This window comes from Alexandromys fortis, unplaced genomic scaffold, assembly GCF_014885135.2.
Source record: "Alexandromys fortis isolate MF-2015 unplaced genomic scaffold, M_Fortis_MF-2015_v1.1 scaffold_12, whole genome shotgun sequence".
Lineage (NCBI taxonomy): Eukaryota > Metazoa > Chordata > Mammalia > Rodentia > Cricetidae > Alexandromys > Alexandromys fortis.
The window spans coordinates 5,844,117-5,869,780 of NW_026067937.1; the positions used below are offsets into that span (position 1 = coordinate 5,844,117).

The following is a 25,664-nucleotide window of genomic DNA, read 5'->3' on the forward strand; positions in this document are numbered from 1 at the left end:
TGGGTACTGGTGTGTGTCAACATAACTCTGCCCACTTTATACAGTTCGGGTAGTTTTATTTTCTCAAACTCTAGTACTTAAGTATTAAAGCTAGGATCATTTGGTACCTATTAACAGACTACTTGTCACGGTAAAGTTTTGTTAAGTAAGTCAACGTATACGTGTAGATTTAAAACTGGGGAAGGAATTCAGTTTTGTACATTACGGAACATACGGGGTATATAGAGTTAACGTGTCTTTTGACTAAAAGAAGACAGAAATACTTAAGGATTTTTGTGGAGGTGGAAGGACGAGCTTCCTGTAGAACTGCTGGAAAGATAATTGAATAGAGCCCCGATTGGATTTTCAGAACATTTGGCATGATGCGGGTCTGAGAAGAACCTGTAACATACAGCGGCCACGGTCATGGGTACAGTTTACATACCCAGACTGCTTCTGGTTGGAGGGTCGAGTGAGATGAATAAAGCTTCTGGCCTTCATGTTCTATTAAAAGTGCGGATCGATAAAACTGCACCCATGCTTCGAACAGCTGTTGTCTCGTGCACCCAGGCTACAGTGGCGTTTTTTAACGTGCACCAGATGAGTTCGGATACCAGTGGCTGAAAGCCAGCTGCAGAGCGCACAGAGACATAAACAATTATGTCCGTCGGCCAGAACCAGGTTCTGGGGTCATATGCAAATCGTACACAGCATGGTTACAATGGCGACCGGAAGCTCGTGCGCAGCCGCAGTAGATACCGGCGTTTTAGCTCTTACGTTAAGTACCGCGTCATCACCAAGCGCCGAAGCAAGGGAAGGTCCCATGGCACCAGCGGTCCGTCCCTCCCCACTGTTGAGCTAGTCCGCACGTGCTGCTGGCAGCCTAAGTGTCCGCACGCGCCGACTGCTCCTGGCTGTCGGCGTCTCCTCCGCAAGCGCGCAGGTCTCCGGAGCGGCTCGGTGCCCTCACGTACTTCGGTTGTGCGGCTGGCTGGGTTCGGGCGGACTCTGGACGCAGGTACTCTGAGGAAGGGCTGCGTCGGTGTTCTTTCCGGGCCCGCGGGACAGGCTCGAGGACGAAAGCCCCTGTCTGGGCTGAAGCCGGTGTCTTCGGGCTGCCTCTTTTCTGGACGCCCAGCAGACAGATTCTCCCGGGCTCGGATACGGAAACACCCTCGGGGCAAGGTTTTTGAGCACTTTCAGGGGTGCGTGACTCTTTCCCACACTCAGGGATCTCTCTAATGGGGGGAGTGCAGAGTGGGTCGGTGTCAAAACCGCTTTCAGAGAAACGTGCTCAGTTCCTGGTAGGAATGGTAGGTTTTGAACTAAGGCGGGTTGATCCCGAATCTTCTGCTCCTAAGTACTGCAGCATATCCGTTTGTTTATACTCTGTCCCGTGGAGTTTCATTCAGGACGCCTGACAGTGCACCTCGCCGCCCCTGGCACAGAGTGCTTGCTATGTGCACAGGAATGGATACAGCGGCGGTCTATCTGGCTCAGTGGTTCTCAACCTTCCGAATACTGTGTTCCTCAACCATAAAATTCTTTCCATTGCCACTTCATAACTGTAATTTTGCTAGCTGTTATGAATCATAATGTAAATATCTGATGTTTCCGATGCGCTTACCGTGAGGGGGTCCCGACCCAGGTTGAGAACCGCTGACCTAGCTGGTCATGGTGGCCCAAACCTTTAATCTCAGCACTTGAGTGGCAGAGGTGGGAGAATCTCTTAATTCGAGGCCAGCCTACCTGGTCTACAGAGTGAGTTCCAGAACAACTCCGGATACACAATGAAACCCTGTCTCAAAAAGCCAAGCAACCAACAGAACAGAACAAGAAGAAAAGAAGAGAGAAGAAAGAAAACTATTTATCTTGGTTTCTTTCTGTCCAGCAGTGCCTTCCTCATCTATTCGGCTTTCCTAGCAAAAGTAGCCGTAGGTCAGTATCAGATACCTTACTCTAGCTATTACTTTTACATTTAATTTTGTCTGTGGAGTTCTACCTCATTTCTTTTTAAAATTACTCTTAGAATTAAATTTTATAGTCAAAGGCCTTACCTGGTAATGGTAAACTCCTGGTAAAGGGCTCACCTACTAAAACAAAATTTAGTACTTTAAAAATTAGGTACCCATTCATTTTTGTGGGTCTTTATGTGTCTGGCAACATAGAACTTACAGACTGAACTGACTGATTTGCAAAGAAAGGGGCTCAGGTGGAATTGGGTGGACAGAGTGTGAAGCTCTACTGCCGTGGGCTACTTGATTTCTTTGTATTGCTTTGCCCTTTTAAACAGGAGCCATCTTTGTGGCGGTGGTTTTGAGTAAGGCTTGCTAAAGCCGGTGTTGGGGACGGAGATTGTGTTTAGAACGCTGCAGGTGCTGGAGCTTTAGACTCACAGCCTTGCACTCTGATACTTGGGATTGTTGCTGATTTACTTTGGTGTATTGTTCTAGGTAATCAGATAGGTTTTGCATTTTATTTTATTTTGAGGATACTAGAGAAATTGAATCCAGGGCTTCCCCCAGCTAGGCAAATTATGTACCACTCATGGCCCATATTTGTATGTATAGAAAAATGTTTGTTTTATAAGTGACATGTGGGTTTTAATTTTCTTATGTTTTAATTGTGTGTGTGTTGTGTTTTGTTGCATGCTGCATGCCGTAGAGCGCATGTGGAGGTAGAGAACAACTTTTAGGAGTTGGTTCTCTTCCCTTCTTTTCACAGTGGGGGGTGTTTTTTGAGATGGTTTCTCTGTGCAGCCCTGGCTGTCCTGAAACTCACTCTATAGATCGTTCTGGCCTCGAACTCAAAGAGATCCACTTGCCTCTGCCTCCCAATGCTGGGCTTAAAGGTGTTCTTCACCACCACCCTGCGGTTCTTTCCTTCTACCTTGTGGGTTTTGGGAATCATATTCAGGTCATCATGTATGGCAACAAGCACCTTTCTTTGAGCCATTTTACCACACGTGAAATTTTTCTTTTAATGCATTCCAACCAAAGTTTCTCCTCCCTTCCCTCTTTCCAGTTCCTTCCTCCCAATCCCATCCATTCCCCTCCACTCTTTTCTTCAGATACAGATGGGCATCCAGTGGATATCAGCTAGCCATGGTTTATCAAGTTGCAGCGAGACTAGGCATCTCTTCTTCTATTAAGGCCAGATGAAGCAATCGGTGGGAAGAATAGGTTGCAAAAGCAGGCGGCAGAGTCAGAGATGGCCTGTGCTCCCATTATTAGGAATCCCCCAAGAAGGCCACACACTTCATAGCTGTAATATGTGCAGAGGGCCTGGGTCAGTCCTGTGCAGGCTTCCTGGTTCTCAGTTCCGTCTCTGAGCCCTTGGGAGCCCAGGTTTATTGGTTCTGTGGGTTACTTGTGACGTCCTTGACACCACTGGGTCCTGCAATCCTTCCTCCCCTCTTCCACAGGGTTCTCTAAGCTCTGCCTAAGATCTGACTGTGGGTCTCTGCATCTTTTCGCATCAGTTGCTGAGTGAATTCTCTCTGACTGGCTAGGCACCAATCAGTTCCGACTGGTCCACACATATGAATGTTACAGAAATCAAATCATAAAAGACAAAAACATCAAAATAAAAACCACTATTTAGAAATTACATTACATTTTGGCCTTTTTTGGTCCCCACGCCCCCTTGTGCTATGTATGTGTATCAGAATGGTGTTCATGGTGCTGGAAGTGCAGCTCAGATGGTAGAATGCTTGCTCGCCTAGCATGCCTGAGGCCTTAGGTTTGATTGCCAGCATAGCAGAAACTCTTGTGTGGTGAGTGCAGTTTCCTGTAATCCTAGTACTTGGAAAGGGGAGGCAGGAGGATTGGAAGGTTAGGGTCATCTAGAACTATATAGTGAGTTTAAGGTCAGCCTAGGATCCATCACACAGTTAAAGACAAAACCCAGTAGAATAAAATAGTATATCATACTTAACTTGCTACTCTTTTGAGTCTATAGAGATGCCATTTTTTACCTTAATCATTCTTTATTTATTTGGTTTTGTTTTTTCAATACAGGGTTTCTCTGTGGCTTTGGAGTCTGTCCTGAAACTCACTGTGTAGACCAGACTGACCTCAAACTCACAGAGATCCTCCTTCCTCTGCCACCCTAGTGCTGGGATTAAAGAGTTGCACCACCACCGCCTAGCTTTCTCTCTCTTTCTTTGTTTGGAGACAGGGTTTCTCTGTGTATCCCTGGCTATTGTTAAACTCACTATGTAAACAAGGCTGATCTCCAGCTTACAGAGCCTGCTTCTGCCTTCCCCAGTTTTTCTTCAAATTCCTTGGTGATATAAAGTACACTTCTCTGCAGCACTTGTCTCTTATGCCTTAATTTCCTGATTATAAAACTGAGACCTGTGGAGCTGTTTGAACATTAAGATTGTAATGAAGATTACAGGTGTGCCTGGCACAGCCCCACAGAAGGCAGCTCACTCGGATGTGCTGTTTAGTTCATCTGCATCTCCTTTCTTTCCGTTTTAGTGACAGTCTTTCACCATGCACCGGAAAAAGGTGGACAACCGAATTCGGATTCTCATTGAGAATGGCGTAGCTGAGCGCCAGAGGTCTCTTTTTGTTGTAGTTGGGGATCGAGGGAAAGATCAGGTAAGACCTGGTAAATGCTCTGTGTTCTGGTTACCTGGTTGGCAGGTTACCTAGGCCATTGGAGGTTTCAGCACACAGTGCAGTTAGGACCCCTTGACTGGTAAAGTCCCTAGTGGGAACATTTGTTCAGTACCTGGAAATGGTAAATTTTTTATATTTAGATTTATGAGTGGGTGAGCCGGTGTCTTTAGAATGCAGAAATGGTGGACTGACCTCAAGGTTAAGCTTATGTGACATGGCTTCTGTTTCCATCTGGTTATTTCTTTCCTTGTGACCTTGGTGCTTTTCAAATGAGGTCTCGGGCCTGGCGGTTCCTATGGTGTCTTTGACACTGAGATTCTGTGATTTCTCTTTCTTGGCAGGTGGTTATTCTTCATCATATGTTGTCCAAAGCCACCGTGAAGGCTCGACCCTCAGTCCTCTGGTGCTATAAGAAAGAGCTGGGGTTTAGCAGGTAAGCTTGACCTCTGGATGTCATCGCCACCTTTCAGTTCCTGCTCTTTAAACTGCAGGAGAAAAGCCCTGGAGTGTGTGAGGATTACCACTATTGCTCAGGCCAGTGTTTGCCCTAGAACAGCGGACTTCGTGTTTCCCAGCCTCCCCTTTCCTGTCTGCTTCTGCTTCAGATCATGATGGCACTGCTCAGGGACATTCCTAGAGGTGTGATGCCTAAGGGAACAACGCTGCTCCCTTTCTCCTCTTCAGAGTCTTTAATAGGTTCACTGTTTATTATGCAGTGGGTTATTTTTACATCACCACACTGTCTTACCACTGAAGTGGCTCCATATCCAGACTCCTGGTGATAGGGCTGAAGAGATCATTCCTTGGCAAGAGTACTTGCTCTGCAATCCTATGGACTGTATGTAGTTCAGTCCCAGCAGCCACACAAGCCAGGCTTCCTGCAGATGCCTTCAGTTCCAGCTCCAAAGACCCAGTGCTCTCTGAGCTCCATCCACGGACGCCTGTGTTCATGTATTCACGCAGGCACAGGTACAGATACACACAAATAAATGAGCCTTTCCAGAAGACGTGCAGGGGAGCATCAAAGCAAACACATGTGGGCACCTTGGGACTGTTGGAAATAGCACAGTTCAGGGCCTAAGGGGTTAAGGTTTCAGTTCTGCTTAGGGCTGAGTAATTTGGAGCCAGAGTGCAACTGTTTCTTGTCTTGATCATCTCTCATCTCTAAGAATCTGTTCCGTGCTTCATGGTGAACTAGTTCTGTGTATGTGTTTCTGTCTCCCTGGTAGAAATATATGTCTAAGGGCAAGTGTATGGAAGTCAGTTTCTCCCAAAACTCTTGTGGAAAGATGCCCCGAAACAGGGCACCTCATAGTAACATGGTAGTCATGTGGGAGAAACCTGGCAGTTCTCCCGTAACTCTGGAAGAGTGTGAGATGGGGTAGGCATTACACCTCTGAGGTACCTGCTTTAGTGGCTCCCCTGAGCTTCCTCAGCCCACCCCGAGGTCATCACTTTCCCTACCTACCTACCCAGTACATGTGGTTGTCCTGATGGTCCTCATTTGGCTTGTTAGCCTCAGATATGCTCAGCTCTGTTCACTCTCAGGTCCTAGCTTGCTGCTACTTCCCACACTGCAGCAAGTCTCCCTGCAGGCTCCTGTGCTGAGGCTGCCATTTCCTCCCTACACTGACGGCTGAGATCCCTTGTTTCCTGCCGGCCACCTCCTTGAATCTCTCTGCAGCTCTTCTTAATGAGCCTTTCCTCTGGTCTGCAGTGTGCATTGATGACCTTTTTTCCTGTCTGGGCAATAAACTTATTTTGTAGATGTTTTCTCTCATCTTTCTAGTTTCTCTTTTACAATCATATTGTGTTTGTGAGTGGTGAGGGAGAGGGAGAGAGGCGGGTGTGGGGGCATGCAGTGCCATAGCACACACGTGGAAGTCAGATGACACCCTGCAGGAGCTGGTTCTCCATCTACTGTGGAATCCCTTAAGGCCCTCCACACGGGCAGCAGCTGCTCTTAAGCAGAAAGCGCTGAACCATCTTTCCGGCCCCTCCATGCATTTTTAAATGATCGATAATAAAACCAGCTGTGTATGTTAGCATTCTGGTTAAGGCATTTTAATTTTGCTCTTTTTCTCTCTTTCTCTTTTTTTCCTTTTTTTTGTTTTTGTTTTTGTTTGCAAACAGAGTTTCCCCGTGTAGTCTTGGCCGAACTTGCTCTGTAGACCAGGCTGACCTTGAACTCAAAGAGTTGTACCTGCCTTTGCCTGTGCTGGGAATAAGGGCCGCACCACTGCATGACTGACTCTTTGTTGTTTTGTTTAGTAAATAAGAGATTGATGTGGAATCAGTTAGCACTCAGTATTCTGTGCAGATTTTCTTTTCAGATTTAACTTACCTGGTTTCGCGTTTTATAATTGTTCTGTGGCCACTGTCTGTGTGGTCGTGGCTCCTGTGGCTCATGTGTGTGTAATACCAGCACTCAGGAGGCTGGGGTGGGGAGGATTGCCGAGAATCCCAGTGTCTCAAACAATGCAGGAGAGTAGGGAATCTATCTGTATCTCTTTTATCTCTTCCAGCCGACTCCCAGTCTTGATTTTTTCCAACACCACGAAAAAGAAAGGGCTTAAGGAAGGAGTTGGAAGTAACTTTGTCCATGGGCCTCAGTTAGCATGGGAGGTAATGGCCCACAGAGGAACACCTCGGTTCTAGCTTTAAGTTTGAAAACATCTGGGTGGTGGTGGCGCACGCCTTTAATCCCAGTACCTGGTAGGAAGAGGCAGGCGGATCTCTGTGAGTTCGAGGCCAGCCTGGTCTACAGAGCGAGTTCCAGGACAGCCAGAACTACACAGAGAAACCCTGTCTTGAAGGAAAAAAAAGTTTGAAAACAGTGAGTTTTCCTTAGCTAGAGCGGAGGGAGTAGCTCAGTGGGGTTTGCCTTGTAAGCGTGAGGACCTGAGTTTGATTCACAGAACCTACTTACAGTATGAGAAAGCCAGGTTAGTGGTATATACCTGTGGATAGCTGGTGCTGATGGCCAGCCTAGCTTACTGGATTGGTGAGACAATCAGGACAGTGAGAGAAGCTGTATAAAATTGTCAGCTAGAGAGCTGGGTAGGGATAGTGCACGCCTTTAATCCCAGCACTTGGGAGACAGAGGCAGGTGGATGGAACTCTGTAAATTCGAGGTCAACCTGGTCTACAAGAGCTAGTTCCAGAACAGGCTCCAAAACTACAGTGAAAACCTGTCTCAAAAAAAAAGGTCAACTAGAGGCCACCACCATTCTGAAAGCGCGGATTGTTTTATAAAGGACTAGCCGCTCTTGCAGAGGACCCGTGTTTGATTCCCAGCACATACATGGCACTACACATCCATGGTGCACAGACATATAAGCAGGTAAAACATCCATACACATAAAATTCTTTTAAAAAATTTAAAAGATAACTTTTCTTCTTTTCTAGATATCTCAGGGATATCTAGATCCTGTCTCAATCCTTCGTTTTCTTAGTGAAACACTGCCTTTGAGACGTGACCCATACTGTGGACAGAGAAGAAGTGAGGGATTTGTCTAGGAACCATGAGTGTTGTAACCTGCTAGCCCCCATCTTTCCCAGCTCTTTGGGGAACAGCGCAGTTAGTGGAAACATTGGTTTCGGACTTAAGATAGTGAGGTATCTAGGTTTGGTTTTAAGCTTTGGTTGTGGCCAAATAATTAGACTTCACTGCTCCTGTAACCCATCTTTTACAGCATAGATAGTGGAGTAGTTTACACATGTTCCAAAGTGTGTCTCACATGCCTGTCTGTGTGTGTGTGTGTGTGTTATGCGTGTGTGAAGGGCAAAGGACAGCTTTGTTGAGTTGGTTCTCTATCTTTGCCTGGGTTGTAGGATTGGACTCAGGTTGTCAGGCTTGCTTGGCATTCGCCCACTGAGCTATCTTGTCAGCCTGCAAAGCCTGTCGTGCCCACACGATCCCAGTGCACCTCCATTGTCCTTCCCCCTGAAAGTGAAGCAGTCAGCCCTGCTGCACTCGCCGCGTCTCGTTCCCACCAGCTCTGTGGGTCTGAGGATCACTAAGTCTCTCTTCCTGTTCTAATTGCCTTTCTTGGGATGGTGGTATTACAGTCACCGGAAGAAGAGAATGCGGCAGCTGCAGAAGAAAATAAAGAATGGCACCTTGAACATAAAGCAGGACGACCCCTTTGAGCTCTTCGTAGCAGCCACAAACATTCGCTATTGCTACTACAATGAAACCCACAAGATCCTGGGGAATACTTTAGGCATGTGCGTCCTCCAGGTGGGTGGCTTAGACTGCCTGATTCCCCACGGAGAACAGGGATACAGTAAGTAGAGAAAGTTCATATTCAGATATCACTGAAGACTTGCCCACTTGTAAAAGGAAACTCGGTTACTTGCCCTATATAAAATTTCTATAAGAATTTCTGCACCTGACTAGAGGTAGCAGAAAGTAGAGCGCTGCACCATCCTAGGTGGTTCCTACCCACCGTGACTGATACTGAAGTTCTGGGCCAGTGGTGCACACCCTTGGATGCTGAGGTAGGAGGATTGTGACTTTAGACCAGGCTGACCTTCACTGTGTGCTCCTGTCTCATAAAAGGAAACAGCAATCCAGCAGTCTAGCCTGGTCACCCTAGGGGCCAGGTCTGTGCTGGAATTAAAACGCCTAGCCTGGTCCCAGTTACAGCCCTGCACCTGCACACCACTCCCACCTGCCCTGAGCCACAGACGGCCACTCCCTACCACATTCATTCCCAGTCTGGCCCTTCAGAGCCACACACTTCCTCTCAGCACAGTTGATGAAGGTCTTCACTGGTATTGGTTTTCTCGCCAACAAGCTCATCAAACGCATTTCTCAGTTCAGGTGGTTGTTATCCAGTGTTTGACTTCATTGGATATCTGTGATCCTCCTTCTACACCCACCCATGACAGACATCTGTGCTCAGCTCCATTCAATTACTCACATATGTAGTAGGACCATGGTTATGTAAATTTGAGAATGGGAAGTCAAGAATAGGAGTTCTTGGGTTTTTTTCCCCCTCATCTCTAGTGAGTTGTCTCCAGCAAGGCTGGCTTCCAGCCCACTTGGGGTGTCTCAGTGGTTGTTTGATTTTTGTTGTTGTTGTTGTTTGTTTTTTTTTGTTTTTTTTTTTTTTTGGTTTCAGTGTTCTGCACCATTATCAGGCACTTTAATACACAGGGCAGTAGCGCCCCCATGTGGTGTAGTTCAGTTTTGTCAGTTTGTCTACAAATTGTCCAGAAAAAGAAAGATACTTCTGAAATTGAATGACAGTCAGTGAGATTTGGAAGACTTGCTTCCAAATAGTTCATTAGATTATATTACCCAGTTCTCCTGTAATCCAGGAATGCGCTGTCTCCTGTGGTACTCTTTGTTTGCTGGTAGGAAGGTGTGAGAGGTGAGGTTTTGGGCTTGTGCCCGAAGCCCTCATTGCTGTACCACTGCCCCTTTCTAAGGTCTCTGATTTCTCCTAGGATTTTGAAGCATTAACCCCGAACTTGCTGGCCAGAACTGTGGAGACAGTAGAAGGCGGTGGACTGGTGGTCATCCTCTTACGGACCATGACCTCGCTGAAGCAGCTCTACACAATGACCATGGTAAGAGTGCTTCCTGACTAACAGGGCTCTGCTTGGGCTGTCGTGTGGGCCCCTCCAGTGGGTGCTACGCACAGCAGCCCGTCAGCTCCATCCCCTCACTGGTGAGGTGCAGTGCAGCTTTTGGTTGTTTTTGCTTTGTGATACAGAGTCTCACTTTATAGCCACGACTGGTGTTGAACCCTTGATCCTCCTGCCTCAGCCCCGAGTGCTGGACTTGAGCCTAAGTTTGTGTCTCACACAGAGGGATGTGTGTAGATTTCCTTGCTGGCACTCATTTTTTGAGAGGCAGCAAAGAATAGTTGATTCTGTCTGGCAAGAATTTAAACTGTGGGGGAGCTAGTGCCCCTCCTAAACAAGGCAACGAGGAGGTGGGGCTGTCTGGCCGGGTCATTGTCCTAAGAAGCAAGTTTAAAGTTATCCCTGGGACCCAGTGGCTCAGGAATAGTGCTGCCATAGGCTCTGGCATCCAGTGAGCTGTTTTTCTGGTGAGATGGGTTTTCTTCAACCTGTAGGCTGTGTATACCACTCACTCCCACCGACACTTGCCACTAAAGGCCCCCTGATACCTTCAGACGTGTTTGGCACTTCTACCCCAGGGCCTTTGGGCTGAATATTCCTTCTGGAATGTGCTTGTCAAGTAGAGTCACTGCCTGATGACTGGCATCCTGGTCAGGGTTATTGTTGCTGTGATGAAATGCCCTGACCAGGAGCAAGTCAGGGAGGAAAGTGTTTATTTGGCTTACACTTCCATGTCACTGTTCATTGAAGGAAGTCAGGACAGGAACCTGGAGGCAGGAGCTGATGCAGAGGCCATGGAGGATGCTGCTTACTGGCTTGCTCCAAGTGGCTAGTTCAGGTTGCTTCTTACAGAACCCAGAACCCCCCCCTAGGGGTGGCCCCGCTTACAATGGGCTGAGCCCTCCCACACGCACCCCACAGGCTTGCCTACAACCCCATCTTACTGAGGAGTTTTTCAGCCGAGGCTTCCACCTCTCTGAATACTCTAGCTTGTATAATTAGCTGGATTAACTAAACATTTAAATATATTAGCTTATGGGGCCATTCTTACTCCAGTCACTACAGTTGTGTTTCTTCAGAGCACTTGACAGCTCCCAGACATTGTTTATATTCTGTCTGTCCTCTGCTGGTGGACTTGGGGAGAGCAGACTCAGCTGTGTCCACCTGGCATGCATGAAGCACTCGTTAGACACTTGTGAGTGAGTGAATAGACGACTTTGTGCCCATGTTAGTTTACTTACTCATTCCATCTCTTGTGCTTGCTCCTGCTCATCCATTCTGCTTCTCGTTTCTGACAGCCCTTCCCTGACTACCTTGAGTAAGTAGGTCTTCTCATTCGCTGTCAGCGCACTGTGTTTCATTGTTACACTTATTTGTCTTTAGCTGTTGATCATACACTACTTGCGGACAGAATTCCGTTAGTTTACAGTGCACATGCAGCGTATCTGGCACTAGTTGGCATGTACATTTAGCCGTGCTGTGGTGCTGGAGGAACCGTGGAAGGCATCAGTGGTAGGTGAGGGGCATCAGTGGTAGGTGAGGGCATGGGATAGCGACCTTGCACATGGTGTCTGGTGCAGCACAGCAGAGAGGGGCGGCCTTAGTCCTCACAGGTTTGCTGACGTTGCCGAGGGTGGGGTCTTATGTTGCTTTTAGAAGATTTTGTCAATGGATATTGTCTCACTTTTTCCTTAGGATGTGCATTCCAGGTACAGGACGGAGGCCCATCAGGACGTGGTGGGAAGATTTAATGAGAGGTAGGTCTGCAGGTCAGTTCCAACAGTTGCTGGGAATCAGAATGGAAGAAATGTTTCTATCTTGGACCCAACAAATTTGCTCTTGTATCAGAGGGCTTTCGAAACCAAGTAAGGCTTGTTTTGTTTTGAGACAGGTTTCTACTTTGTCGCGTTGGCTAGCCTTAAACTTAAGACTCACTGCCTCGGCTTCCCAAGTGTTCATCCAGCTAACAGTGAGATCCTGATAGCACCTGTACTTGTAAAACCAACTGGATGAAGAGAGAGGGCTGGGCCAGAAATTGCACTTAAATCTTGCTGCTTATCTGAGCAGCTTTGGCTCTTAGCTTATTGTTCTGCCCAAAGGGGGGTTTATCTGGAGCAGTGATTCTCAGCCTTCCTAATACTGCGACCCTTCAGTACTGTTCCTCATGTTGTGGGGACTCCAACTATAAAATTATTTCTGTTACTACATAACTGTAACTTTGTGATTGTTATAAATTGTAATATAAATATCTGATATTTGCAGTGGTCTTAGATGACTGTGAAAGGGTCATTAGAGTCCCAAAGGGGTCATGACCCTGGTTGAGAGCTGCTGCTTTGGATCACTTTCCCAGAAGGCATCTCAGAGAGCACTAATTTTTGGGTTTTTTTAGGGGGAGTTTGAGACAGGGTTTCTCTGTGTAGCCTTGGCTGTCTGGAACTTGCTCTACAGACTAGGCTGTCCTCGAACTCACAGAGATCCGCCTGCCTCTGCTTCCCGAGTGCTGGGATTAAAGGCGTGCGCCACCACTGTCCAGCTAGAGCACTAGTCTTTTAAGAGGGACCTTGTGGTAAGGCGGTTTTCTGTCCAGTTAAGTCTGGGAACTGTTGATCATTTTATGAGTTTGTTGGAGCCCCTGAAATGTTTTGCAGCAGCTAGAACAGTAACTGTCGACCCCACAGGAGTCACATCAGATATCTGTGTTATGATTCCTAACTGTCAGAATTACAGTAGGAAGTAGCAATGAAATCATGTTATGGTTGGGGGTCACCACAACATGAGAAGCTATATTAAAAGGTTGCAGCATTAGGAAGACTGAGAACCATTGAGCTATAACGTGTTTAACCGATTATTTTCCCCTGGAGCCTCCTTTTTAAAGAACCTAAATAGCCAGTGAAACACACTGAGCCACTGGTTCTCAACCTATGGGGCAGGGAGAGAATGACCCTTTCACAGGCCCACCGGAAAACACAGATATTTACATTATGATTCATAGCAGTAGTAAAATCAGTTATGAAGTAATGTTATAGTTGGGGTCAGCACAGCGTGCAGAACTCTAGTAAAGGGTCACAGCAGTAGGAAGGCTGAGAACTACTGCTTTAAGCTTTGGTCTAGATCAGTAGTTTTTTATTGGGGGTGACTTTGCCCTCTAGGTACATTTGGCAATATCAGGAGACGTTTGACTCTGGGGAGGGTGGAGTAGAGGTGCTATTGGCACTGAGTGCACAGAGCTAGGGTTGGTGCTGAAACCCCAGTGCACCAAACAGTCGCTGTGAAAAAAGAACCATCAGCTCAGTTCTGCTGAGGCTAAGAAACCCTCCAGGCCTTAACAAGCTCAGGGGTTGTTCTGACTTAAGCTGAATATGATATAGGCAGGAGAGGAACAACTGCATGCTGATGACTAGAGTAGGTGCCTGTGAACGTAGAGAGAGTCTCTCTCTCTCTCTCTCTCTCTCTCTCTCTCTCTCTCTCTCTGTTCGTGTGTGCGTGTTTGTGTGTGTGCAGGTGCCCACAGTACCAGGAGGTAATGAGCTCTTGAAGTTGGTGTTACAGGTGGTTGTGAGCAACCCAACAAAAGTTCTTGGGAAACCCACCTGGGTCCTCTAGAAGGGTGGCAGGCACTCTTAACTGCTGGTAGTCTGTCTAACCCACCCCCCCTTTTCTTTTAAGATTTATTTTATGTCTATGAATGTTTTATTTGCATGCATGTCTGTGCAGCACATGTGTCTGGTGTGTCTGGTGCCAGTGGAGGTCAGGGAAGGGTGCTGGATCCCCTAGAATTGGATTCTGAACAGTTGTGAGCTGCCGTGTGAGTGCTAGGAGTCAAACCTGGGACTTCTACAAGAGCAAGAGTTCTTAGCCTCCAAGAGGCTCTTAAAAGCTTGCTGTCTTAGTCACTGTTACTGCCGTGGAGACACCATGACCAAGGAAACACTTATGAAAGAAAGCATTTAATAGAGGTTTCCTTGGGTCTCAAAGGTTTAGTCTATTATCGTCGTGGCAGACAGCATGGCAGGATCATGGCAGCATCCCTGGCCATGGAGAAGTAGCTGAGAGCCACATCCTTGATCTGCAGGCAAAGAGAGAAGGAGGATGGGCCTGCTGTTGGCTTTTGAAACCTCAAAGCTCCTCCCCCCGCCCCCATCTTCCTCCAAAAAGGAGGAATCCTTTTCCTTCTCAAATAGTGCTACTCCCTGATGACTATGCATTCAGATGGATGAGCCCATGGGGCCATTCTTGTTCAAACCGCTGCACGTGCATGGAAAATTAAGAGGGCCTTTTTCCCCTCTTTTGCTTTTTTTCTTCCCGTGACAGGAGGCAGATTTGGGTTTGTGTTTCTCTGTATGACTGGTGACCATATGTGGCTTGGATCTGGAGTCCCAGCTGCCTTATTGCTAAGGAGCTTTGGATAAGGGGTGGGCCAAATGATCCAAGAGCAGTGGGTGCCTGCTGACAGGGGAGCTCCTGTCTAGGGTCCTAGGTTTTCCTGTATAAATACACTCAGGTGACTTGCAGAGCTGGCTGAAGCATCTCATTGAGCTCTACCTGGGTTCTGACTCTGGTGTTTCCTAAAGAAACTTGAGTCTTGCTTAGATGTTGCCTGCCTTTCCTGTCACCTCACTGCAGCTGCTGTGTCACACAGGTTTATTCTCTCCTTGGCCTCTTGTAAGAAGTGTCTTGTCATTGATGACCAGCTCAACATCCTGCCCATCTCCTCCCACATGGCCAGCATTGAAGCCTTACCTCCTCAGGCCCCAGTGAGTCGGGGTTAGGGGGACTGGGATCTGGAGGATGTTGTATAATTTCCATGTGAGCTCTTAGGCCAGGGCAAACTGCTTTCTCTTCTCTGATAGGACGAGATGCTCAGCCCTGCTGCTCTGGAGCTGCAGGAACTGAAAGAGAGTTTGCAGGACACTCAGCCTGTGGGTGTTCTGGTGGACTGCTGCAGGACGCTGGACCAGGTACGTGTGCACTTGGGGCTCCCGTGCTGATACTGACAACACAAGGAAAGACGTGTCAGCTCTACAGTGTCGGGGCTGTGTTGTCTCAGTCAGTGAGCCGTGGTGGGAATGGGCTGTATTTAAATGGGTAGAGAATGATTATTCTGTGTTCTTTAATTTCAGCTAAGTTTGGTGATACAAAAGGTTTTGTTGTGTTTTGTTTGTTTTTTTTTTTTTTTTCCTAGACAGGCTTTCTCAGTGTAACCCTAGTGTCCTGGAACTCACAGGCCTGCCTCTGCCTCCTGAGTGCTGGGATTAAAGGCGTGTGCCACCAGTGCCCGACTGGTACAAAAGTTTTTGCTTATGACTTATATACAAGAGTGGGGGAAGGGGCTTCTGGCTCCTTTACTAATGCCCCATCTACTGCGAATCCTCTCTGGGATTGGCTTGGATATATGCTAATAGCAATTTGAATGGAAACACCAAGACATGTTTCTGTGTTTGCTGGTGTGACTGGCTAGTTTCATTCAATGGCTTCTGGGCCATGATGCTTTGATAGTTAGCATGGCCCAAGGCCTTCAAGCTGCTCTTCTGCCCAGCCTTGGTCAGGTGAGCAGCACAGGACTCCTCCCTCCTCATAGACAGCAGCTGCCGTGTTCCCTCCCCCACGCAGGACCGAGTTTCAGTAGGCTGGCTTACCTTTTCACTCTGGAAGTGCGGGTCTAAGCTCTTTGGGTGTTGGTTAGGTTGCAGCCTCTAGGTGTTTTTTTTTTTTTTTTTTTTTTGATTTTTCGAGACAGGGTTTCTCTGTAGCTTTTTTTGGTTCCTGTCCTGGAACTAGTTCTTCTAGACCAGGCTGGCCTCGAACTCACAGAGATCTGCCTGCCTCTGCCTCCCTAGTGCTGGGATTAAAGGCGTGCGCCACCATCGCCCAGCTTTCTAGGTTGTTTTAAACCACTGCCAGGCTAGTGAACGAGGGAACAACAGGATTTGAGAGAAACTATAATACTGGGAACAAAATTACCAAATAAAAGCAGCTTACTCAGGAGGCAGAAGCAGGAATATCGCCGTGAGTTTAGTCCAGGCTGTGCTATGTAGTGAAATCCTTTCTCCAGAAAAAGGGCAGAGGCTCAGTAGAGTGCTCTCCTGGTGTGGATAAAGCCCAGGGTGATTACCCAGCATTGCGTAAACTGGGAAATTCTACTGCTCCGGAGGTGGAATCAGGAGCAGAAGTTCAAGGTCATGGTGGGCAACCAGCTTGGGATACATGAGACCCTGTCTTTAGAAAAAGAAAGAGAAGCCATGTAAAACAAACCAATTAGTAAAGCACAAAGTCATACACGTTAATGAACTAGAAAGTAGCGTTTGTGTTTCCAGCTGTTTTGCTATTACCAACAGTGGTGCCAGGTGTGATGATGTATGCCTGTATTCTGCATACTTGTCCAGTGACTGACAGGAGGATAATTGTTTCTGAGGCCAACCTGGGCTGTGTGCCGGAAGCCACTGTCTCAGAAAAGAATTACTATTAGGACGTTCTCCCAGATGGATGTGTGGCCATTATAGATCCAGGAGCTGCTGGGTCAGAGACTGGGCATTGGAATGAGTGTGCTCCCAGCTGGTAGTTCTGCTGACAGTGCAGGAAGATGCCTGCCTTCCAGATTTCTGTACAGTTACATTTGAGTCTATACTGATCAGATGTGGGAACGTCTGATCATTGTTTTTAGTAAGCAAGGCAGGCAAGTGATTATTGGTTATTTCTGTTTTGCTTTCCTTTTTAGTTATGATGTCTGCATTACTTATATATTTGTCTTTTTCATTGTTAACCTTTCATTTTAGATAAATATTTTAGGATACATTTTAGTCTTTATTATTAGCATTTAGAACTTCACTTCCCTAAAATTTAAAAAGTAAAATGTAGTTCAGCAAAGGCCAAGTTAGTACCTGAAGCCTCAGTCCCTTGGGTGTTTCCGTCAGAAGAACCTGGTGTCCTGAAGCCCTTCCCCATCTGTATTGGGCCTTCATCTTAGAGCCACGGCCTTAAGAGCAAGACTTGCTCCTCAGGATCGGTCTCAGATTTCAGCGGGTGTCCAGATTTGATCCTGAGTAGTAGTGCAGCTCCTAGTTAGTCATTGTTTTCCTCTAGTGTGGCTGGGTGCCAGGCTTGGCAGTGAATGAGGATACCTGCTTCAGAGCCCATCCTCTGTAGCATCAGACAGATTCTGTGTGGAGGAAGTTAGCAAATCCTATGGTATAGTGGTAAGTGCTGTGTGGAGCTGAGAAAAAGGAAGGTGGCTTAGAGGCCTCGGGCACATCAGGTGGAGTCTTTTAGAAGGCCTTGAAGGAGCTTTGCCACGAGTTCCTGGGCAGAATAGTGGGCCTGAGACAGGAATGTAGTTCAGGTGCTTCAGGACCAGCAGGAAAGCCTGAAGGGCTAGCAGCTAGAGGGAGGTGGTGGGGGAGTTGTTAAGGCCACTGGGAAGTCCAAGGCATGAGAGATGGTGACAGGAAGAACTCTGTGTGTCTCTTCTGGCTGCTGAGCTGACTGCAGGCTGTGGGAGGACGTGGGTCGAAGCAGGAAAGCCCGTTATGAAGCTGCCGTTCTGGTGGAGTGAGATGGGACCGGAAGGGCTGTGGGCAGAGCTGGAGAGGAGGGCACGAGGAATGGCAGGCCCGTTCTGAACATGTCACTGAAAGGACGTGCTAGAAAGCTGGGCTTGGGTGAGAAAACAGAGTTTAGCGTATAGAATTGAACAGTTAAACTCGGATGGGGAAGCCAATAGGTGGAGGTTTAAGTCTGAGATACCTGTTGTATGAGTGGAGCTGCAGAGCAATGGTTGCAAGCACCTCAGAGTATGGCAGTGGGGAAGAGTCTTTCAGTGGAGACAGAAACTTGAGCCTTGGGCACTCACTTGGTCCTTTTGATCTTTTTGCTGTTGTCGTTGGCTCTCCCTCCCCCCCCCCTTTTTTTCAAGACAATGTTTCTCTGTTTAACAGCTCTGACTGTCCCAGAACTCACTCTGTAGACCAGGCTGGCCTTGAACTCACAGAGATTAAAGGTGTGCCTCAACATGCCCAGCAGTCCTTTTGGTCTTGGCAGAGCTGAGGAGCTGACCGAGGGGGTGCTGAGCAGTGATTTCTGGCCTGTAGGAACTGATGCCCCTTTGGTTGGCCTCGGTGCCAGCTTGACGTCTACACCAAGATGGTGGTGAGAGCTTTTCTGGGTGTTCACTTAATGTTTCCCTTTACACAGGCCAAAGCTGTTTTGAAATTCATTGAGGGAATCTCTGAGAAGACCCTGAGGAGTACTGTCGCCCTCACCGCTGCCAGGGGACGGGGCAAGTCTGCGGCCCTGGGCCTGGCTATTGCTGGGGCAGTGGCATTCGGGTAAGGGTTCCTTATGGGTAATGTGCAGGATTTGGGTTGGAAACCTGGTGGAGTTGTCTCTGCTTCCTCATCAGGGCTGGTCACCTGTAAGTTCTCTCTAGGTCCTGGGTGCTTGTCTGGAAGCAGCAGCACTGCCCCCCTGGTCACTGAGAGGCATACTGGATGCAGAGGCAGTACTAGGACCCTTTTGTTTACTGCTTGCTTGAACAAGTACAAATATAAAGAAAACCTGTCAGTATGAGGGTCATGTTATGACTTTGGTTGTTGGATTTCAGTAAGATGTTTTCTGTCCTTGTCCTGAGGGGGTATATATGTAATTGCCCAGTGTGCTTTACCAGCTCAGATGATGGACCTCCCACCCATTGTCCTGCATGTGCAATCCCCCTTGGTGATGTGTATTGTAGGTGGAGGCTGCTCATTCGTCTCCTGGCTACCCAGTCCCGAATAGTAACACGGGAACTATATTAATTAAAACACTGCTTGGCCTAATAGCTCAGGCTTCTTGTTAACTAACTCTTACATCTTAAATGAACCCATTCCTATTATTTTGTATTTTACCCCAAGGCTTGTGGTTTACCGGTAAGGTTCCATGGTGTTTGTCTCTTTCAGCAGCTACATGGCTTCTCCTTGACTCCCCTACTCTCTCTCTATCTCTTCCAGCTTGACTGTATTCTGCCCTGCTATAGGCCAAAGCAGCTTCTTTTATTAACCAATGGTAGTAAAACATTCACAGCATGCAGAGGGGAATCCCACATCATTTTATAGTTCTGTGGGCATTTTGTATGTGTTGTAAACCAAGGCCCAGGGAGTTTTAATGACTACCCAAGATTCCCCAGCAAGTTGTTGCTGGCAGAGCTGTGGCCTTGGCCTCAGCATCCACTGAACCATGACTTCATAGTTTCAAAACAGCCTAGCTAGTGTTGAGTGTGAGACTGTGTAGCAAGAATAACAAAAACCCAGAGACAGATGTTGGGGTTCAACCTGAAGATCAGAAAAGCAAAACAGCCAGCCACTGGCTCTTACCTCTACCTCAGACCGAAAATGGGCGATCCTGCCTCCACGAATCCTCAGATTGAGACTGAGAGTGAGACCTGTCTTCTCCCGTTTTATATTCCTCTCTAGTGCTGGGATTAAAGACGGGCATCACCACTGCCTGACCTCTATTAGGGCTAACTACTGTGGTTGCTGGGATTAAAGGTGTGTGCAACCATTGCCTGCCCTGTACGGCTGACTAGTGTGGCTGCTTTGCACTGATCTTCAGATGGGCTTATTTATTAAAACACAAATAATACACCACTATTAACTTGCCCTCTTGTTAGGACACTGGGCTGGGGCAGTGTGCGGGTTCTTGTAGTCTGCCGCTCAACATCTCTGAACTGATGAGGTAGCTATGTGCCAGGGCTTGCTACCAGCGCATCCGTAACCTGCTAGTATTGGTTTTGAAGAGGAGTGTGCTCAGGTCTCAGTTGCTTTGTTCTTTCTCCCAAAAGCGTTCTTCCTTCTCCTTGCTATAGACTCTGGTTATCACTTGTGTGACAGAAGCAATCAAAAATGATTACTTAATTTTATTTTCTTCTTTAAAATGTCCTAAATCTCTTTATTTCTAAACCACCCTTCCCCCTTTCTTTTGTTCTTCAGGTATTCCAATATTTTTGTTACGTCCCCGAGCCCGGATAACCTCCACACCTTGTTTGAATTTGTATTTAAAGGATTTGATGCTCTGCAGTATCAGGTAGGAAAGCAGGGTAAGGCTGTCTGCTTTAATGCTGGCTAAGCCCACTGCTCTGTGGAATGCTTGCTTTCTTGGTAGTCAGCCTAAAACTTGTCCTGGTTCACCTCTGTCTTCACCAGGAACACCTGGATTACGAGATCGTACAGTCTCTAAACCCCGAGTTTAATAAAGCGGTGATCAGGGTCAACGTGTTCCGAGAGCACAGACAGACCATTCAGGTGAGGCTTGTCTCGGTCCTGCTCTGTGGGCCAGGGTCCTAGCTATGTGGTGTCCCCATGGGTGTGACTGCTGGTCCTTGACACGGCAGTGGTGTCTCAGCTGACCATGAGGAAGCATTCCGGTCAGCTAATAGAAATGCATGTAGTAGGATTGAACAGCACAGTTTGTCTCTTGACTGATGAATGGACTAAGGGTATGCTAATAAGTGAAAAAAATCGTGGTTCTGGTCAGTTTGGGTTTTGCTGAGTTACTTAGGTTTTGAAATAGGATATTTGCAGCTGGAAGAATAACGTCACCATCTCAAAGAAAGAAGCTTTGCAGCATGTGCTGGGCATCTTTGTGGTTTATCCAGTGCCCCATTTCCCTTTCAAAGGGCATTTTCCAGAAATCTCCATAAATCTCGAGCCCTCTGTAAGCCTAAATGCTCTGTACTTGTCTGCAGGCTCCAGTGTTGTTCAGTCTCTGCGAGGCATTGTGTGACAGGATTACAGAGACACCGAGACTCACTGGCTCTGGCTGGATGGAGTCATTGATTGCTTTTGAAGTTAGATTGGAATGGGGAGTGAGCCGAGTGAACTTGGCAGTTTCTGACCCTTGAACTTTAGCCTGAGGAAGCAGTGAGGAGATCTGTAGAGGAGACATAGCGGTGACCTGCAGAGGAGACACAGATGTTACCTGTAGAGGAGGCACAGATGTTACCTGTAGAGGAGGCACACCTTTAGGCAGATGATTCACACCACTGTGTATGTCTTTACCCTAAGATTCTTAGTTTTATTAGATTACTTTTTTTAAAATATTATTTTATGTATGTGGATATTTGCCTGCATATATAAGTTCATATCACATATGTGTCTGGTGTGTGTTAAGGCCAGAAGAGGACTCTGCATTCCTTGAAATTAGAGTTAAAAATGGTTGGATCCACCAGATGGGTGATCACTGAGAGCGGCCAGTGCTCCTAACCCTAAGCCATCTCTGAAGCCCATGGATCTTTCTCTAGGCTCTTCATTTTGCCCATTCCATCCCCCTGGTTACCTCTGCTGAGGGAAAGCTGCTGCTAGTGTGGGGTGGGGTGGGGTGGACTGTTGGCTCTGAGAGTACAGGGAACTGGGAAAACTCCAGAAATATACACAAACCAGAGAAGGAAAACATTTCCCTGAAGTGCCCTAGTTTAGCCCTGGTTTCTCTTTAGAATTGTGTGGCCCAGCACCCTTTCTTTACAAGATGCCTGTGTGTGTAGACTGGATGAGTGCAGAGAAGGCGACTCCCACTGTGTTGTTACTAGGCCGGAGAGAGAGAAGAGCGTTGGATTAAAGCAGGGTGCTCCCTGGAGGCCACTTTCTGTACTTTTATGAGATGATTGTTAGGAATCAAGATGTGGGGCCCCATTGGAGATGTGAGACCAGGAGCGAGTAGGGCAGCTCCCTCCTTGATCCAGCCACCTCCAGAACAGCCTGATCTTCTTACTCTCATAGGAAAGCACAGAGAGCAGCCAGCACTCCGATGCCAGCATTCACATTGGCGCCGTGCTGGCGGGCTGCTCTTGCTGTGTGTCTGTGTGCAGGCTTCTGTACTGCCCTGCACCTTTATTCTGCATCTGTTCCAGACCTGTAGACAGACGCTTACACATCAGCTTGATGCATCCTAAGTGCTGGGGAGGAACTAGGGTTTGTTTTGTTTTCTAGAACACTTAGAGATTGTTGAGCTGTAGACTTAGATGTGTGTATGTCTAGTTTTGTGGATTTCTTCCAAATTCTCCTTTACAGTGTTTGTTCATAGGTACCCTCAGACCACATTTTTTTGAGTTTTTATTTTCTTAAGTCCTGACGCATTGTGGGTACAGTGCAGCAGCTCTGAGCTTTTGTTTTTGTTTTGTTTTGTTTGACCTCCGACTCCTGTCCTCCTGTGTAGGAGTGCCTGCTTGTTTGTCCAGGCTGCCCAGAACCAGGATAATGACACAGGAACTGTATTAATTAAATCACTGCTTGGCTCATTAGCTCTAGCTTCTTATTGGCTAACTCCTACATCTTAATTTAACCCATTTCTATTAATCTGTGTATCACCATGATATGCCAGCAAAGTTTTAGTATCTAGTCTATCTCTGGTGGCAGACCCATGGCGTCCCTGACTCTGCCCTCTTCCTCCCAGCATTCAGTCCAGTTTTCCCCACCTACTTAAGCCCTGCCTTATCAACAGCCCAAGGCAGTTTCTTTATTCATTAAGGGTAATCACAACACACAGAGGGGACTCCCACATCACTCCTGTCTCAACTTTCTGATCACAGGTGTGAACCATCACACCTGGTTGTTTTGGTTGTTACTTGGCTTGGTTTGAGCCATAGTTTGCCTGTGTTACTCAGACTTACCCTAACTCACTGTGGAACCCTGGGTGCCTGAGAACGTCCTGCTTCACGTCCTAAGTGCCAGTTTACTCATCTGTACCACCATGTGCAGTCTGTCTGCGTGCTGTCTCCCACAGTTCTCTGATGATTTGTGAAATTGAATTATCTTTAATTTTGTAGTTGGTTGTTCATATTGCCTTTTTGACTTTTAAAAATGGCAAAAAAAAAAAAAACCCTAAAGAAATGAATGGGTTGTCAATTATACTTAGGACAACAGAGGTGGGGGAAAGGGAAAGGGTGTTGGCTGATGGGCATGGGGGATGGGAAGAAGAACAATGTGGACTTAGGAGAGAGGATCTGCAGTTTTGGCTACATGGGAAGTTTGAGGCTAGCCTGGGCTATATGACAATCTCCTTGCCTTCCCTCACCCCGCCCTGCAAAAAAAGGGTCATCTGGAAATTGCCTACCACACCAGAGGTTGGTGGCGTCAAGACAGAGAGCACAGCACATGAATGAAGTTAAGTGCCACTTGCTGCAGGAAGAGCTGTACCTCCCACCACCGCCCTCCCCCTAATCTGAGGCTGGAGAAAAGCATGAGGCACAAAAGAGGGGAAGGGCTGTAGCCACTGTCAGTCAATTCCATAAGCCAGGCTATTTGCACGGTCCTTCTACATAACGATCTTGCTTCTTCTATCTCTGTGTGTGCATGTTATGTACATATATTTGTGAGTGAACATACACAGATGAGGGTATGTGTCGAGGCCAGAGGCCCACGTTGGGCATCTTCCTTGGTTGCTCTCACTCACTGAACTTGAGCTCCTAGACTGGGCTGGCTGGCCAACAAGCCCAGGCAGAGTTCATCTCTGTCTCCTGACCACTGGGACTACAGATTCGTGTTCTGTGTGTTTATGTAGGTGTTGGGCAGGATCCAAACTCAGGCGCTCATGTTTGTGCAGCAGATACGTTATTGACTGAGCCATCTCTCCACCCCTCGTGTGTTGTGTAGAAGAAAGAACACGAGGCTCTGTGGGATGGCATCACCTGTTCAGGGTCACATAATTGGAGTGAAGTGTTTGGTCCCAGGTGTCCAGCCTGGAGCTCATTTCATTCTTGACTTGCCTAAGTAGATGTGGGAAAAGGGCGGGGGGGGGGGGCAGTGAGAGCGGACAGAGCGGCCTTTGTAGTCCTCATCGGTTATGGTGACTTCCGGTGGCCACACTTACAGTCCAAATCTTCTTTCTCTGCAGTACATCCACCCTGCAGATGCTGTGAAACTGGGCCAGGCTGAGCTCGTTGTGATTGATGAGGCGGCTGCTATTCCCCTACCCCTCGTGAAGAGCCTGCTTGGGCCCTACCTGGTTTTCATGGCATCTACCATCAATGGGTAAGCAACACTCTTGTCTGTGATCTCGCAGACTAGTTGAAATGTAAAGACTGTGATGGGTTTGACCATGCAAAACTATTCAGTATCAATGTGAGTCTGGGCAGCTTTGTTCTCCCGGGGCTTCTTCTGCAGGAACTGCCTCTTCCTTGTTGCTCCCCTCTGATCTGATGTTAAGTGGGCACCATAAGATTATAGAATCGTGGAGCCTTCTGTGATTCATTCCTGTCTAAATATGGTCAGGTTTTAAAAAGTGCCTGCTAGCAATACCAGTGTCATATCTTAGGATGTGGAAATGTAATATTAAAATAGCTATAGTTAGCATTAAAACAGGCTTATATTGTTATTCTTAAAACTTTAAAATAGGTAATTCAATTCACCTTATATAGAAAAATATCAGAAAATAGGTAGCCGGCAAAAGGAAAAAAGTAAGCGGTAGAATGCAAGGTTAGCATTGCCGAGGCCTTGGATTAATCCCAGCACCTAGAAATTTCAGAAAGGGGTTGGGAAGATGACTCAGTGTAAGAGTGCTTGCCTTGTTAGCACAAGAACCTACTTTGAATTCTCAGCATCCACATAAAAAGCTAAACATGGCCGTAACCTTAGTGGAAGGGGTCGGGAACAATCTGATCTGAGAGCCCACTTTGCAGCCAACCGAACTGGGGGAGGTAATGTGGTGGATTTCGGTCAGTGAGAGTGTAACTCAGGGAACAGTAAAGAAGGAAACTCCCAATGTCCTGCTCTGGTCTCCACGTGAATACAGTCCCGTGTGCCCATACAAGCATATGCATGTATCACATGTAGACCACATACATAGATATACGCATGGAAGAAAGGAAAGAAAAATCCCTCATCCCAGCTATGTAGGTACTTTGTGTATGTGTTCTATGCACTTATTTTTCATTTATTTACTTATTTATTTGTTGTTTTGAGACAGGGTCTTAACTATGCAGACCAGGCTGGCATTGAACTCAGAGATCTGCCTGCCTCTGTCTCCTAAGTGCTGGGATTAAAAGTGTATGTCCCACACTGGCCTTTTCATTTTGAACAAGAACATAAAGTTTACATACTGTTGTTAATATGTTTTACATATGTATTGTGAGATCTCTCAAGGCCAATAAAAATGTATATTCAGTATTGAAAAGATTCCTGTACAGAAATCACATCTTTAAGAGAGAATTCTCTATTTCAGATTTATGATTATGACTACTAACATCAAAGTATTTAAGTAGAACAGATTTTTACCATTAGAGCAGCTTTATTGTGATGAGCCTCCCAATGTCACGTCTGTCATTCACAGTTCCATAACCATGCTCACCACGGTCAAACTCTGTTCTCTTCTCCTGCCACGTGAGTCCCAGCGGGTCAGACTCAGGCCTTGGGGCTAGGAGGCAGGTGCCTCTCCCTGCTGGGCCATCTCGTCACCCAGTGCGCTGTCTTCTATAGTTGGCTTTTTTACGTACCTCCA

At 47.1% G+C, this 25,664-nt stretch overlaps 1 protein-coding gene across 4 annotated transcripts in view; it reads left to right on the top strand.

Annotated features, from left to right (window-relative positions):
- Nucleotides 1-851: 851 nt before the first annotated feature.
- Nucleotides 852-25,664, top strand: part of Nat10 (N-acetyltransferase 10) — a 42,206-nt gene continuing 17,393 nt past the window's right edge. For 2 of the 4 annotated variants that reach the window (XM_050147126.1, XM_050147129.1), the window contains exons 1-12: nt 852-997; nt 4,464-4,586; nt 4,949-5,040; nt 8,679-8,850; nt 10,065-10,187; nt 11,901-11,962; nt 14,845-14,959; nt 15,056-15,163; nt 18,393-18,526; nt 20,165-20,258; nt 20,378-20,476; nt 24,063-24,199. In XM_050147126.1, coding sequence (XP_050003083.1) covers nt 4,479-4,586; nt 4,949-5,040; nt 8,679-8,850; nt 10,065-10,187; nt 11,901-11,962; nt 14,845-14,959; nt 15,056-15,163; nt 18,393-18,526; nt 20,165-20,258; nt 20,378-20,476; nt 24,063-24,199 — 1,244 coding nt within the window. In that variant the 5' untranslated portion in view covers nt 852-997; nt 4,464-4,478. Of the gene's footprint in view, nt 998-1,041; nt 1,185-4,463; nt 4,587-4,948; nt 5,041-8,678; nt 8,851-10,064; nt 10,188-11,900; nt 11,963-14,844; nt 14,960-15,055; nt 15,164-18,392; nt 18,527-20,164; nt 20,259-20,377; nt 20,477-24,062; nt 24,200-25,664 lie in introns of those variants that run through there. The other 2 variants (XM_050147127.1, XM_050147128.1) reach the window with 2 other exon arrangements.